Here is a 17,101-nt window from a genome sequence, read left to right as displayed (position 1 = left end):
AGGTGGGTACTATTTTTACCATCCCATTTGTACGGGTGAGCAAAGATTTAGGTGGTACTTGCATATTCTAGGTGTTTTACATATTTTAGCTGATTGATTAGATAACACAATACACGCTTTTACAGATAAGGGGATGGAAGGAGATCATGTAATGAAGGACCCTGGTTCTCTCACTCCAGACCTCTCCATGGCATCCCCAGGAGCACGAAGGCACAGAGATTTTAAACCGTCTGCTCAAGATCACACAGCTACCAGTGGTGAAAATCAAGATTTGAATTTATATTCTTTTCACTACACCAATCTTTATTAAATTGTGGTTGTTTTGGTCACAAATATCAGAATTATTTAAGAGGCTTCTTTAAAAACCTTTGTCTCCTTCTTCCCCTCAGCTCTGTTGAATCAAAACCTTTGGCGCCAAAACTCTAGAAACCGTATTTTCAACAAACATTCTAGGAGAGTTTGATTCATGTTAAAGTTAGAGTCCAACTGCCTTATAACACACAAAGCAGGTTTCCTGTGAGGGTCAAATGAAATATCTAGTATAATTACAAATGACATCATATTTTGCTAATCTTAAGATTCTATTCTTTTTTTCATAATTTAACATCTCTGAAATAAGATTGCCTGCTATAACTGATGGTGTCTCGCAATCAAGTAAAAATAGGTTTTTTTTCTTCTTAGCAGTACATGAAATAATGTTGTTTTAGATTTGATATAGTATGGAGGTTCACCGGAAGATAAAAATATAAGACATTGCTTATTAAACACTATTCTTTTCAGTTTTGGGTCATGCACGCTGTGAAAAGGTGCCCGTCCGCATGCTCTGAGAGACAGCCATGGTGATGGAAGGAGGCCTGGAAGCCATCCGTCATGCCTAGATTCACCCAGTCACTAATTATGGATTAGAACAGACAACAGGATGTGTGTGAAAGTTTGAAAACGATAAATCATATAAATGGCGTGCCTGTATGAATGCGTGCATATGCATGGGCTTGACGTAAGATTATTAGAGAAAGAGGAAATAATTTGAAAATGCTCATTTCCAAACTTGGCACATGTGCCATGTCATCAACATTATGATTCTAAACTTTACTCTTCTTCTTTCTCTAAGAATAGGAAGCATATCAATAAAAAGTTAGCACTCATTAATGCTTGCTGTGTTCTATGAAATTGTTAAAGTATTTTATGTAGTTTAGTCACTGGAGTTTCCCAGCAATCCTATGAAATACCATATTATTACTGTTGCTATTATTCCTATTTCACAAAAGAGGAAACTGAGTTGTTAGGGACAGTAAATAAGTTGACTAAAATTATCTAATGAGAAAGTGGTGGGGAAAGAGTGCGAACAGAGGCAGTCGGAGACAGGAACTTGCCTGCTGAAGCACATATCAAAGGAAAATTGATGCTAGACTAACCCACAGGCTGTGAATCCACATAACCAGGAAGGAGAAGGCGGACAGAGAAGCCAGGTGGTAACCAAAGTCACTGTAGGGGAAAGAAGAGAAAGCAAGAAGGGCGTGTGATAAAATATTTCTCTCTCTATTTTTTGCAATTCCTTTTCAAAAGTATTTGATCTAAATATTTTATTTTCATTTTTTAGATTATGGGTCTCTACCAAAATGCATGTGGTTATGTAATTTTCTTTTTCTCTCCTTTCTGCTAACGTGAACATTCTAGTCTGATTAGCTCCATTTTTAAGTGCATTATCGACACCTATTCATATTGCCCCCCTCTCCGGGACCGCATTGTTTATGGTCTGTCCTAGGAGCTCCATCAGTCTGTTCTTTGAGCCCTTGCGTGTAGCTGACATCCTGACATTCTTCTTCTGTCTCTATTGTATGTACTGGACATGTAGTCTCGACCTCAGGAAAATTGTGAAGTGGGTGTGGTCTTTGAAATCCTGTGCCTCTCCTCTTCAGGCTTCTCCTTCCTGTCCCTTAGCCCCTTCCAGTAGGTCCAGTGTTTTCTCAGTCTATTTTGCTAGATATTTGAAGACTGTGAGCTGATAAAATGTTACCCCCAAATATTAAGGAGTGATATGTTTTCCTTATGGGAGTATTTATAGTTTGAAAGAAGACTAAATGGAGAAAGCAACACTGCGCGGGAAGGCACGGACAGCCGGCTGGGTGAGGGACTGCAGGCCCTGGGGGGATGTCGATCAGAACTGATCCCCTCGCAGCACCCTCCGATACTCTTGCCCTGGAACGGCCTTTGGGATACATGCAGAAGGTCAGTCCTGTCAGGGATATCGTCAAAAGCCAAATCAATGAAAAAGGAAAGATGCCTGTTACTTCACTAAAAAATTATAAGACACTGTCCTACTCATTTTTTCATTTATTTAACAATTAATTATTGGGTGGTTGCTATGTACTAGAGTTATACCATCTTTAATTTTGGGCTCAATGAATTGTGCTAATTTTGGAAATTAAAACATATAATTCAAAGCAAACAAAATAAAAAAATTAATAATCCTCTCTGTTCAACATTGTTTCCAATTCTTAAAAATTAATTGGTTTCTCATTATTTTGTTCCATGTGTAAGAATTTAGGTCTTGCTATCTAAAATATTTCCCGGAACTAAATACATATCTTCTCATTCTTATAATTTTTTTATACTTCAACTTATTATACTATTTTTAAAAATATTTGCATGTTTAACTATACTTCATTTCAAGTTTAGTGGATGATTAGATCCCAAGAAATATATACTACAATAAACTCTAAACTAGAAAGGAGTTAGGATTTTGAGTTTAGCTAGCATTCATATGATCTCCCTAATGTAAAATTAAGTAGAATATTCTATAATTAATACATTTTGGTTGGAAATCTATGTAGTATTATTCTCATGTATAATGATGGCATCTAATCCAAAACATACAGAATTAGTCTCGTTTTCCTTATTTTAACCCTATAATGATTCTGTTTGCAAATACATTACCATCTGCCCTTTTATTAAGAAACCTAATTGTTTTCTTTTGAACTAAGAAGTCCCAGAAAATTGTGTTGCAACTGCTTGAACTGACGTTTTGGGTGTGTTGACCCTCATTTTTCTATGTACACAGGAAACATCTTTTGTCCATGATATTGCATTGATTTTACAACTGAAAGGTGACATTACTGCTTATTTCCTAGGTTCCTTAAATAAGTGCTGTTTTAAGTGTTGCTCTAAATCATGGATTAATTGAGTAATCATTAATGCAATAATCTCTATAGAACCTAGGTAAGTTGGAGGTTTCTAAACTTGTAAAGAGACACGGTCCTTGCCAAGGAGGAGGTGACAGTTTCAGTGGGAGGTAGATAATGCAGACAACTAAAGAAGACTGAAACGAGTATAAACGCTATAGGAAATCAAATATAGATAAAGTCCTTACTTTGACTACCAAACTAAATAGCTTATGAAGAATAAATAGCACGTTAATATATAGTTAGGGAGCAGTAGGGGAGTTGAGTTGTAAACACGCTGGCGGGTCTGCTAATGCTAATTGTATCTGCATTTCCAAAATTTCATGGCTATATTTAGAGATATAATACCAAAGACAAAGAGAAAACTAAACTAAATCGGCAGTGGAGAACAATGAGTGCAAGTTAATTTTTCGGACTGCATGTACACTTCGGTTGACTCAAATCGTTGTGGAGCAGTGTTATGTTTCCCGCAGAAGAGCCACATTTAGCCTGCAGTGCCCCCATGAAACACGCGGTTAAGACTATCATCAGGGATAACATTAGCGCTGTTAATCTGCAGTCAATTATTTCATATATCATGCAGAAGCCCAGAGTTACTAAATGGAGCCATAATTCTTAAATGAGAGTTCATTCAGGAAAATTTTAGTGCCTACTTGTTTAACACAATCTTGTAAATGATCCCTCACAAAGGATGTAAAAATCCACACACATCTTTAATGGACTAATTGCGCTTCGCCGCAGTGCTGAGTCCGTAAAAGCTTAATAGTGAGAGAGATGATAGCGTTTTCATCTTAATTTGCAAACATAATCGCCATTCTAAACATCTTTTTGTTTTGAACTTAAGTGCTTATTGACAGCAGAAATTTCCCCCAAACACTAATAGAGTATTTAACATAATTTCATTTATTGAAAGAAAATTCAAGGGAAAATAACATACAGCTATCTGAAACTATTTAGCAGAAGGAAAATGTCAAAAGGAAAAGTAAGTTAAAACTAAACTTTGAGTCCTAAAATGTAACTAATATTCAATATAAATTGAACACAATGTATATTTGATTAAACGTATACATTTAAATATACTGATGAGACTCAAGAAATAAAAATGATATCCTGGAAATCCAGGACAACAATTAAGAGCAAAACAAAAACAAACTGAAACTAACAAGCTAATCCCTATTTCATAGAATTTCCCATCATTTTATTGAAAAATAAGAATACATTTTAGGTCCACTCATGGAAAATTAGTACAATTGAAATGAAATTCAATCAGTTGTAAATATTCCCTTGACAAAACTATTTCAGTTTCTACCCAGAGTTTAACCTCTGCCCTACTCAAAATTTTGAATTTCAATTCTTTAATTTCAATATACTCATGTGGGTTCAGGGTAGTGAAATCACCACTCATAATTTAATAACCTTTATATTAATATATGTCAATAAAGCAGTCCATATACAAACATATGGAATATTTATTTCTCCCTAACTTTCACTTCTGTTTCCAAGCAAACATGAACATATGATGGATTGATTCTGAATTGACAGATTTCACATTAAAACTTCAAGTCTTTAAGAATTACTTTTTCTATGCAATAACATATATATATATATATACTTATAAATATTATGGATACTCAGCAACGAACTTTTTATATCAGATTTGAAAAAAAGTTCTGATCATTCTGTGGTAGCTTTTCTCCTAAGTTGAAGTAGAAAATGCCAGAGACATTGCTTTTTAAAAATAAGCACTAAGAAAACTAATTAAATTGGTTAGCCACAAAGGGAATATTGTAGGAAAGGAACTAACTTGGGACAGAACCCTATGATTTTATTGTTTTCATAGAAAATGCAATAACTCCTCATTGACATCAACTAGCCAGTTGCAAGAAGAGTACCCCTTCTGCTTTGTGGAGACGCAGGCGTAGCAATTAGTAAGAAGTAGTTGTCAACCAAGAAGAAAAGGAATTTGGAGTAAAATTTTTCCAGTTTCAGTGTCTGTTGAGAGGCCCTGATCTTTGAAAGGCACGTTAAAAAAAAAAAAAGGTTTTGATAAAGAACATGCATTCAAGAGAATCCTTTTAACTCAATCACACCATCAAAATCAGATGAGTCTGTCACCGTGTTTCAAATCACTAATCAAAAACAACCAAACAAGAATAGACCATGAAAAATACCATAGCCAGTTTCACACAGTCTTAAATCTAGAATTAAATTAATTGTTCTTCAAATTACATTTTTTGACAGATAAGTTTATTACAAAGTCGTTAAAATAAAAATGCATGTTTGGTGAAAAGTTAGTACAGTTGTCATTCATATTTTGTTGTATTTGAAAATATGAAAGTATAGAATGGGAATATTTTTACTATTTGCAACAAGATGTAACTGACCAGTTGGTTTGTAATTCGGATTATTATAGTGATCATAATTCATTGCCATGCCAAAGTCCATGTTTTGATATATGTGAAATGAAGTACCATGAGTTTAGTCTATTGCATGACATTGTGGTGTTCCATGCATCGTTCTAATCTCTTAAAGAAAATTTAATGACAGGCCAAACTTCTAACCTACTAAGTACTATGAATCACATGAAACCAGAAAATATTTTAGATCAGGGATACGTAGTAGCAGTTTGCAATTCACGATGGAACTAAAAAGTAGGTAGCAGGAAAAAAGAAAGCAAGGCTAGGTATGTATATAACATATATAAGAGAAGTCTCAGATTTTCAAAAAGCACAAAGTAAAAGTTACATTATTTTTAAATAATGCATAGTCAACAAGTATTTCATATAAATCCTAACAAGCTGATGGGGTATCTTTTTCTCACTTTTGAGTTTGTTGAAAAGTAATAATATTGGCCATAATTTGGCACTTCTGGAAACATTAGTGAATTTCAACATGTCTAAGAGGCCATGAGTTTTAAGATGCTGCATTATTTTATGTATATCACTACACAGATGCTGCCAATTGTAATTAAAATAGGCCCGCTTGCAGAGATGTTAAAATGTGGAGAAGCAAGCATCTTTGAACTAATGAAACAGAGTAATGTTCCTAACTAATGGTGACTACATGGTATAATCTTTCTCCCCCAAAATTAAATGATCCATTGCCTGATGCTTTCCTATAAAAGAGCAGAAAAATATTGGCATCAATCACACTTAAAATATGTTATCAAAAAGGAAAAAGGGGGAGTATGTGGGTCAGTTCAACTCATAATAAATACAAAAAATATGAGGAAAAGGAAGGCAATTGGTAAACAGGGAAGTGCTTCAAAGTTGTCATTATTATTACTAATATTAAAGAAGAGACTACTTAACACGAATAACATTTCACTTATCCCAAATTTCCTGCATTTTTATCCACTTACTTTCAATTAAAGCAACTGAACATTTGATCTGGAGTGAAAAAAATTGATTCTAATTCTGAGTTTGTTGGTTTGTTTAAATGATCCAGAACCTACTTGAGATACGTATTTTATTACTGTATCAATAAATCTGATTGCTTCGCAGTTCTTCTGATGGCCCCTTTGTTCTTGGCAATCACCTGCAATTTCTCAAAAATCTAATCAAAATTAATTTTTGAAGTACCAGCCAGTTCTCATGAACTTCTGAAGAATTGTGTATTCTTACTGTGTGAAAGGTTAGGGAAAGACTATAGTATCTCATGAATGCTTAGCAGTAGGATTGAAACATTCATCTTCAGGAATTTCTTGTGCAGGCTTACTTAGGAAAAAGGAGACTTGACTGTTTTCCTGGAAAGGACACATGTATATCCAAATATTCTGAATATAAACTTCTTAGTTTTTTGCAAAAGCCTCACTCAAATCAAAGATCAAGGAGAGAAGGCAGCAAGGAGTTAAGCCTCTCTTTAGACCTAAAACATTTTTATTGATATTATCAGCAATGAGTGTGCAGAAGTTCAATTAGAAAGGATGATCCACTCATACAGGATAGTGGAGATAAACGGTTAGTTGCCACAAAAAATAGAAGCCAAGGTGAAGGAAAATTTAGCAAATATTAAGCTAAGTGCCCCAATATTCTTTACTTTAATCTCTTTGGTTTGATAAAATGACTGTAATTTTGAAAATTTTTCAATATGCCTGATTTGTTCAAAAAAGTTAGGAAACTCACTTGTTTATTCTTTTTAATTTAAAAGACTTGGTTTAGCTCAATTCTATCACTACCTAGACATTCCAACTGGTCCCCTCTTTAACCGTGAGGATACACATGAAATTCCAAGTTCTTCTTATCTGTTTCATATTTTACTTTGAAAGGCTTGACATTTTTTTTTACATCTATTACAAATATAGAAGAGTGCGCCAGGGTGTTCCTATTAAACTTTCTTCCCGCAGACATTAGGGTTTATGAAGCACTGAAGATTTATCCCAGGGCCACGGAACCGATAAATTGTATAACTAGTCTCATTTTCGTGATCAGTGAACATTGCTCAACAAACACACATACAGCTTTTCATACCTTACCTGGAAAGAGGCTTTATTGAACATAGCTGTAAAATTATCTTTTAAGTTGAATTACTGAATTTGCACAAACATTTCTACAGAATTTTTTTAAAAAATCAAGCTTTGTCATTTTTCCACTACATTTTGTTGTGCTTTTTATATTAATATTTGCAAATGTTCTAATTTAATGCTTATATCCCAATTACTTGCATAATCAGTTTTTTTTTAATCCTGGGGTGTTGAAAGAACATATAATAATAATAATAATATTCTTCTTTAGACAAAAGTCTTTTTAAATGAAGTTAAAAGCTGAGATAATTTAAGGAAAAAGATCTTCAAATTTTCATAACCAACAGGTTTAAGTGAAATTTACAATGCGTTGGAAAACTGGCTGGTTAAAGGTATGATTTGTCCTCAGGTAGCTCAAAATCATTTTTACAGGTTTTCGTTTTTTTGTAAAAGTGTTTTTAATCTTGGTAAAATAATAAAATAATATTTCACAATTTGCACAGAGTCTGACTAAAGGGCAGAGGCATACGACCCTCAGTGTTTAGAATAAAGCCAGATTGTTCAGGCCCAGTTCCGCTGTAGAGTTTGTGTGCACTGCAATCATACACATTTTCTTGCTCCCTCTAAAGCTAGGGCCAATTTCATTTCACATGGAGGCGAGAGTAAAAAAATCACTCGTGTGTTTTATCACCTTCTGCGCTAAGTGTTATCTTAACCACCTTTTACTCTGGTTGACCCAGTTAATAACCTGGAAGAACAAAGCGTTGCTCCCACGTCTGGTCTCAAAGGAAGTGATTTTCTAATGGACAAGAAGCCGAAGGCCATGGCCGTCCAGGAGGTCCAGCAACAAGCAGCTCATCTGCATGGGCTCACGCAGCAGCTCCGGTCCTTTCTTTTTCAGAAGCGGCTTTGTTGTCTTGCCTGTAATTTGCACATTGAGGCTCTGTAGTTTGTTTAGAAAAAGAGTTTTACACAAACCACTCTTAGCAGTGCAAGCTTCTGAGTTGAAAATTATTCAGGCTTGTTTCATTGAAGGCACTTGGTTTCCATGGCAATTTATAAAAGATGGTGGTTTGGTTTCTTCGTTGGAACAGATGACTTAGTTTGGGTGTTCAAGTGGCCGCAAGCAAACTCCGATAAGCCTGTGTAATATGTAAGCCCAGGTTGAGCCCCTGGAGAGGTGTGCATGCAGAAGGAGACAGCATACATTATCTAGCTGAGCCATGGGGGGAAACAGAATAATCATAAAGGTGGGGTATGGAGGAACATGAATGCTTTAAATAATTCTGAGTTTGGGTTATTTTCAAGGAAGGGTAACAACCAAAGGTAAAAGGGCCTACATTTATTTAATTCTCTACGTAAAACCTTCTCGAAAGGAAAATAAATACCAGCTCTTCACGTACCCTGTTTACAGTGAGGTTTTTGTTGGCAGGCCATTAGGTTTCCATGGTAACAAGCAAACTATTCATTTGAAACAAAACCAGCCATGACTTTGTGCTTTGACAAGGATTTCTATAGCTCTTTTTTTTTTTTTCCAGAGTTCAACCAGATGACCAGATGACGCTGTAATCTTTTCAGCCACAAAAGCACCTGAAGGTCTCTTCTCTACTCAGGTCAAGATTATCTTTTATATGTTGTTTGGAATAAGTTATACTTCCATGATGTCTTTTTATCCCCAGTGCTTAAAAAAATTTGTTTTTATTATTTTATTTTTGAGTCAGTAGTCAGTAGAGGAATCTTTGGTAGTTTGTTTTTTCAATGTCCATTTACAAAGACTCTTTCTTCATGCCAGTGCCTGGTGAATCTTTTATAGCCTCTGCCAGTATAAGGTCACCTTCGAGGACTTAAGATAGAGATGAGGACGATAACGGGAAAAAGCCATATATGTACTAAAATCCCAACAGCACCATCGACGGAATCTAAAGACAAGGAAAATAAATGCCAAGAAACAGAAACAGGAGCATAAGTATTCCACGTAGCTACCAACACAACTTTGGTGAATTAATAAAACAATTTTAGTATATGGAAAACATTTGTAGAGAACATTTTTGTTGCTTTGTTTTATTTGTCAGCTTCACTTTACAGACAAGTGAAGGATAATAACTTGAATATACCGTCAGACATTGGATAAAATAAAATTATTTGCAGCTTTTAAATCGATACGATATGCTGTGAAACTTGTTCAGAAGATGTTTGTGTGAATTGTGGCTGTGTTCCACCTCGAAGCTCTGCTGGCCACATGAAAGCACGCACACAGACAAAACTGTCAGAAATCCTAAAAGGTCAGCTTTTTTTCCAATCTTCCAGAAATGTGTAAGCTTAAAGGCTGAGAGAACTTGTCTCAATGAAAACTAGGGAGGGATTGTTATGGGTAGAGAAATGAACTACTGCAAATAGTGGATTATATCTGTTTATATACTTATTGGGTCCGTTCAATATCTATAAATTGGGTAAATAATTATCTCTTCAGTGTAGTTTTTAGAAGCTCTATGAAGTCCATTCTAACTAAAAAGTCCCTTCCACCGATCTGCCTTGAGATTCCTGCTGCAGCTGGTATTTCATTAAAGCCTCTTGGAATGCACACCTCACGTAGGAGGGCTAGCACAGGGAAACCCAGCAGCTCATTAACCTGGCTCCAGTGACAGAATGGCTCTCCCCTGAGAGAGAGCTGGGTCTTGAAGATGAGACACAATCTCAGCTTTGGCTGGTGTGGCCACAGCACCAGTTACTGCCTGAGAGGCTGGGAGCCCTCAGGAAGAGGCTTTGGCTTCCAAGCTGGTTTGTACTTAGAAATCAGCGTTCATGTAACATTCGTCAAACACTGTTCGTCAATGAACCTACTGAGTTAAATAGACACGAATGTAACAGAATACTTTCCTATACCGGAAAGAATATTTTTGTTCAATTAGCATTGTTTCCCCTGATTTGAAGAGGCTAAATAAAAATACCTCCAATACATATAGATATATCCTATTTAAAAGAGCCGCACATTTCTCTGGATTTGGTAGTTTGAGAGAAGAAAGTGGATGATGACAATTCTCTGTTGGGTAATAATAATGCCAGTGGGCTTTCATGGTCAGTTCACTGCAGCTCCTCTCCCCACTTCTGCTTTCTCCTCTCAGCAGTAAATTATGTCCTCTTGTTTCCTCATTTGTAAAGTTTAATTCACTTTACTGAATTTAATTTATAATAGTTTTCAGTGATTAAATTATCAACAAGTACAAATTCTTTAAAAGATGTTACTATAATGTTACTGTCACTGATTCGAGTCGTGACATTCAAAAGAAACCCTATTCTCCTCTGGGGAGATGCATGCTTTTCTGTGCATTTGACAAGCCTACTTCATTTGGGTAGAGCTACTGGTTTTCTAAAGGAAAATGAGCCAGACACAGGGAGAAATTTCTACTAAACGTGTTACTTGCAATGCTGTGTAATGACAAGAAGGTGAAAACTATGAGAAAAATGGCTCATTGTTATACTCAATCATAGTTTTTGTCTTTTTACAATGCTTAAAAATGGAGTCAATTCAGTCCATGTGAGCAATCACTGGGTGGTTGTACAAATTTGACTTTCAACATCTAGACTGACATAATTTCTCACTAAATATACGCAATTAACAAAGACTCTGATTTGCTCTAGACTTACATAAAATGGATCTCCGTGCTTCTTTTATATGTGCTAAATAATTGATGAGTTATTTATGTAAATTTAGCTTGACTGATAACTCTTTATATGACTACAAAATTAAAGATTCCAGATGGGCCGATTAAAATCCTTCAATCGCACGATTTTTTAATAGAAATGCTTTTAGATTTCTCAACTTCAAATGGATAATATGGAGATGAGCCTTTTAAGAAGCAGCCCAACACATACTTATGATGCTTTTTGGATTATTTATCATTTTTTATTTACATTTCTTTTATTAAAAAATGGATTTTGGTGAAAATATAAAATTTGAAGATATCATTAAACCATAATATTCAAACCAGAGTAAAAACTGAAACCAAATTACTAAACAAGATTGTGGTGCTGGTCAAAGATTAATTATACTAGAAAAACATAAGGCTACTCCATTACTTAATATATATACTAAGGCTCTTCACAATACTGAATTTTTTGAAATGGTTAGCTAAATAGTTGTTAAAGGGGTTGAATATGTTTCTTGGTTGGCTAGGAAACATATTCATAAACTATTTGGGGGAATAAAAACAGCTATGGCTATATAAACATGTGCTGAGTATACAGAGATTAGCCAAATATTTTAATAAAAGTAAAAAAGTCCTCTGAAATTAATAACATAAATTTAAAACATTTTAAAATCTTAATTAAAAGTCAAAGCGTGCTTGCCTTGCACAGACCTCAATCAGAATTACTTTTATTTTATCTTAGGTCAAATATGCCTACAGTTGAATTTAATACTTTGGTTTTAAAATATCTTCAAAATTTGGGGATCCCATATATAAAAAATTTGTAAACAAACTAAATATAAATGTTTTTTTAAATTAGAATACATTAATTTAATAGTAATTACGTTACTCTAACATCAAAACAATCCAAGAAGAGACACTTACTCTTAGTCGTCAGGTCTTGCTTTGCACATTCTCCTTCTGCAATTGACACATCATCAATGGCAATGTCACCTTCTATGCCGGGACCTCGAATACCTTCAAAAATGAGCTACAAACATGAATGAAACAAACCTAAATGTAGAGCTTTGACTTGCAGATGAATCTCTACTGAGAAACTGAGGAGCCATAGCTAAAATTGTCAACAACCCTGGCACCTTTTCTTCTAGATGTTCTTCAAGAGTGTTACTTGCAAAAAACATAAACTTTCTTAAGAAAACCAATAATGGCATCTTCTTTGCATATTGGTAGTTTTTCAGATCAAAGCTCCATGTTGATTTTAAAACAAAATTAAACTTAATTGGATGATACAATAAAAGCAACAACTACAAATCTTATCACTTTTGGTTTTCAGGGGTAAGGAAAAATTTTTATTTGAGCAGTCTTTCTCTGAAATAGATTTCCTCCAATTTTCTCTAAACATACTCGTAACACTGGTTTTCCAGAAATATTTTAAGAAATCAATCAGTCCCGGGTTCTTTCCAACAGTTTTATGTTTACTGAAGCCCAGAACAAGGGTTTACTATCTCTGAAACTGTTTGATCTCTTGCAAATACAGTGACTAAGTTCCTCATATTCCCCAGATGTTATGATTTACCTCTATGATTTCACTTTGACATCTTATTTTTAAACATTTGAAGATATTTATGGGTCTATTTATGTTGAGTGTTTAGTAGCTGACCTTTGAATTTCCAGTATCTAGAACAATGGTTGGCACTGAGGCTAGATACATAAGCACTGAAGGAACAGTGAATGAAGTCATTCTCCCTTCACTACTAAATTCTGGAAACAAGGACAATATAAGGACATTTAGCAAATTTTTATTATTTCATTTTTACAGAAACAAAACTCTTTTAGAATTTTCTCCATAACCCCCAATTATTACTTGCTTCCAGCAAAACCTTTCAATCTTTTTGATACTAAAAGGTAACCTATGCATTTAGTGATTATATTCCCAGAAAAAATTTCTTCATGTCAAAATAAAATATCTAGTTTGGTCTTCCAAAGAAAAATTAGCTTAATGAAGAGCTGTTTCCAACATCAAGCTGACGTGTGCATTTTTATAGAATTTCTAGCCTTATTTCATTGCCACAATTGAGAGGGAAATTGTATTTTTATCAATGCTAAGATTTTTCTTTTGTTTTTGTCTTTGAAAATATCTTAACATGGCTCCTTAAAGGGACATTTGTGGCTATTTTCAGAGAATTTAGGCCACCTTCAAGAAGTTGATCCATCATTCTCTGACATGCTATCATACTTTATCAATTGACATCTCTAAGTAGTAAACAGAGGCATTCATTTTCAACTTTTATATTGAGTCCCTGTCCCTCACTTAGAGTCCATAAGAATAACAATAATTTTCATGATTTGATAGGAGAAAAAGCTTTGACAAGTTTTTATTACTACATTTGATTTGTGTTGAGAGGGTTTCCTGCCTACCTATGTTGAGATAAGTATGTTAATAAAGAGTGTCCAAAACCATTCCTTTGAAAAGCATCCAAAATGTCCTGTATCACTGAAGCCAAAATAAAATGGCAGGCCAGAGTTAAAATATTTGGAATTAAGCTGGAAGTATATGAATTCTCAGTCCCCTCAGATGGAACCCATGATGAAGCTTTAGAGCTTGGCTCCGTGGAAGGAATGACTTGCTCTTGAGTCACAGTGGTGGTTTGGAAGGTATTTGGAAAGTGGCTAAATAGCCCTCAGAAGACTGTTTAAGTCACAAGAATGAGGATTCAAAAAAAGAAAAATCAGTGATATAAACATTCAAGTGCACTGAATATGGAAAAGGAGAAGCCATTTTAATATTCCATGCTATCATACAACATTATTTAACCACTACCCTATTGTTATTGTCAGACATTAAAATTATTTTCAGCTATTGTGAACAAGGCTGAGATGAACACATTTCATGTAATTATGACAGACACTTATTTAGAACACATGGTTCTTTAAGATCATGATAATTTCCTCCATCGGCACTCTGTCTGTAAGAAGGCGTTGCCTTTTTCCTAACCATGGGTTTTTAAGTCCTTTAGGTATTTTTCTTTTTTTGATATGCACTGCTTGCCTGGTAGAGAATCTATATTAGAATAAATCAATGGCTACTCCCGCCTTGGTTTCAGGCACGTGATGCTGAGTCTTCTCTCCTGAAGATAACAACATCGATGGAATGTTATCTTGGAGAAAGTCAGAACTCAAAAGACTAAGGCATATATGAGTCTGATTCTACAAAATCCAACATTTTCCACTCTTCCCACCAGACTGATACTCTATCAAAACAAAGTGGAATGCTGTCATCACAAATTTTCCTTTTATGCAGTTTTAAAAGAATGAATGGAATGAAGTGCAGATTTCTGCCTCCCAGTCAAGTTTAATTCTGGAGTGAAGCAGGAATAAGAGAGTATGAGTCAGGAGAATTTGGTATGGTAAAGAGGAAACCTCCTCAGTCACCAAAAGTTTTAATTTTAAAAGATGGCGTGAGAAGGGGCAGGGAGTAAACACTGTTGTGGAGTAGATGCAGGGTTTGCAATGTAGCCGTGGCAAAGATACAGGGATTGCCTTCCCAGATGCTTTGTGTGGGAAGTGAGAGGTTGGGGAGAAGGCTAGTAAGGGTAGGTTAGAATATTCTGCACCTGCTCACACTGGAAATTTAAACAGATGAAGCTGAAGTCATAATCCTTTCATTGGATGCTGGAGAAACAGGCTGCGGAGTACATGGGTTTTCCGTCTTAGCTATGTACTGGTGAGTAGATCATAAAATTATCCACAATTTTTCTTATTTAAAGTAAACAATTATTGTTCCTTAGTAAGTTCTTGTTCCCTGGAGGTAGGTGTCAATATCAAATAATGGGGTTATTTTAAAAATCAAAACTAATATGTGTAAATCACGAATATCATTCCTGAACTTTTCAAAGCTGCTTTCCCCAGAATGATCCTGCCATTGCTCAAAGCATTTCAAAACTCCTGTCACTGACTTTAAAGTATTAAATGCTCCTACTTTTCCTATTAATTTTCTTTTCCTTCCCTTCCTTCTGCTCCCTGTGCAGCTTGATCAAAACACAAGGTCAGACCTAGTCTTGTGCTAAAGACAAACGTCCTAAAGCAGAGAGGTTGTGAAGGATGCTGCCATCCTTCTCTCGTGGTCAGACTGAGAGGGAGTGTTGGGAGCATTTTGGGGCAGACATCAGAGTGTAGACTGACTGATGCAATTCAATATGTATGCTGCTGCTTGCTGGCAATACGTTGACAGTAAGCGTGTAGTTGGCTGAACAGCAAAAATATAAATCAACATAAGTCAAACTGTCATGTGTCCAGAGGGCTGCCTGTATCTAGAACATTCTCTCATATGAATACTTCATCCCTTGGTGATCCTGAATGAATTAAGTGTTACAGTAATAAAAGTTGGCTGATTTGTAAATCTCTTATTTCCATTTATTTATACGAGTACAGATAATACAATCTGTCACTGAATAAAGCAAGCTGATTACTTTCCACATAAGCATAGCAGATGTTTTAGATGCAGTGTGGAAATAAGACAGAGAATTAGAGGTAGTTATTCCTAGGATGATAAAAATAATTTCTGATAATCAAATTCTAGGTACAGTTACAATAAGTGTTTTTAATATTTATTTGTAATCTTATGATGATAGGGAATCCAATCCAGTAGACGAGAGAAATACCGCAGTCTTCCTCAGGGTCCTATTTGAACAGGAAGAAAGGTCCTGTTCTGTATGCTTGTTCGCTTCCTGTTAATTTCCATAGCACTCTTGCTATTAAGATAGAGATTGTTTTTTAACTCACACTGACTCTCACAAAGAAATATAAATTGCATTGTTCTATTTATGCTCCAAACTCCAACTACAATTATATTTCTGAATTATTATAACAAAATTTCGTAGATTCTAACAGAGTCATAAACGGCTTCTAGACTAAGACCTGGAGGGCTACTTTATCCTTTGTATTGTTTTTGACTGTGAGGTAGAGCACAGAAATAAAATGCATAGGTAATCAATTTAAACAATGTACCTTGGCCAAACTTTCAAGTGTTTATAAAAATAAATCCTCGGTGACAAACACCTTTCTCTCAAATATAAAAAGGAAAAACTATAACGATTTGTTATGGTGTATCTCAACTTGGAAGACATGATCTGTATGCAATGAAAAAATCTGAACTATATTCACTAGGAGAAGAAATGCTCTGTAGTTTAATGGGCTCACTATGTCATATTTTTATGAAGTACCATCATAATTCTGACTACTGTTTCACCACAGAAACAAAACTATGTTCCCTTCCTCATTAGTACTTCTGAAATGCATTTGATTTAATTGTCATGAAGCAGGAATATTGGCATGTGGATACTCAGGGCGAAAATGTTGAAGTTTAGGTCTCCTAAAAGAGGGTTCAAATTATGCAAAACCTGTTCTTCACACACAGTCATGTTGATATTATTTAAAATACTTTCCCTTAACTGAAGTTTAAAATTTTAACGTTTTCACAGTGTGTGCGTGCAATTCAGCAAACTTAATATGCAAGAAATACTGCATAATCATAAAATTACCTCTTGGTAGGTAAATTCAAGTGGAAATTTGTAAAAATGTATGTGGACTTCTGCATTAGAATTACACCACACAAAATTATTTCAGTTCATCGAATTACATCCATTATAATGCTTTAAAGCATACAGATATTGATGTCAGTATAGAGAGAGAGATATAGACGATGCTATGAGAGCTTGTGTTCAGATATAATTTCTCAGTGAGGGAGGAAGAGTTACATGCAGTACTATAAGCAATGTAGATGGAGGAGTTAAAGAATACAGTGCACTTCT

General features: G+C 35.0%; 1 protein-coding gene across 2 annotated transcripts in view; it reads right to left on the bottom strand.

Moving 5' to 3' along the window:
* Nucleotides 1–5,729: 5,729 nt before the first annotated feature.
* The window catches only part of MDGA2 (MAM domain containing glycosylphosphatidylinositol anchor 2), a 778,429-nt gene continuing 767,057 nt past the window's right edge, over nucleotides 5,730–17,101 (bottom strand). For both annotated transcript variants that reach the window (XM_046652130.1, XM_046652131.1), the window contains 2 exons: nucleotides 12,216–12,321; nucleotides 5,730–9,563 (listed from right to left, as the gene is read on the bottom strand). In XM_046652130.1, coding sequence (XP_046508086.1) covers nucleotides 9,475–9,563; nucleotides 12,216–12,321 — 195 coding nt within the window. In that variant the 3' untranslated portion in view covers nucleotides 5,730–9,474. The remainder of the gene's footprint in view (nucleotides 9,564–12,215; nucleotides 12,322–17,101) is intronic.

Source organism: Equus quagga, chromosome 2, assembly GCF_021613505.1.
Source record: "Equus quagga isolate Etosha38 chromosome 2, UCLA_HA_Equagga_1.0, whole genome shotgun sequence".
NCBI classification, from domain to species: Eukaryota; Metazoa; Chordata; class Mammalia; order Perissodactyla; family Equidae; genus Equus; species Equus quagga.
The sequence above is the reverse complement of the archived record's forward strand: the minus strand, read 5'-3'. Positions and strand labels throughout refer to the sequence as shown.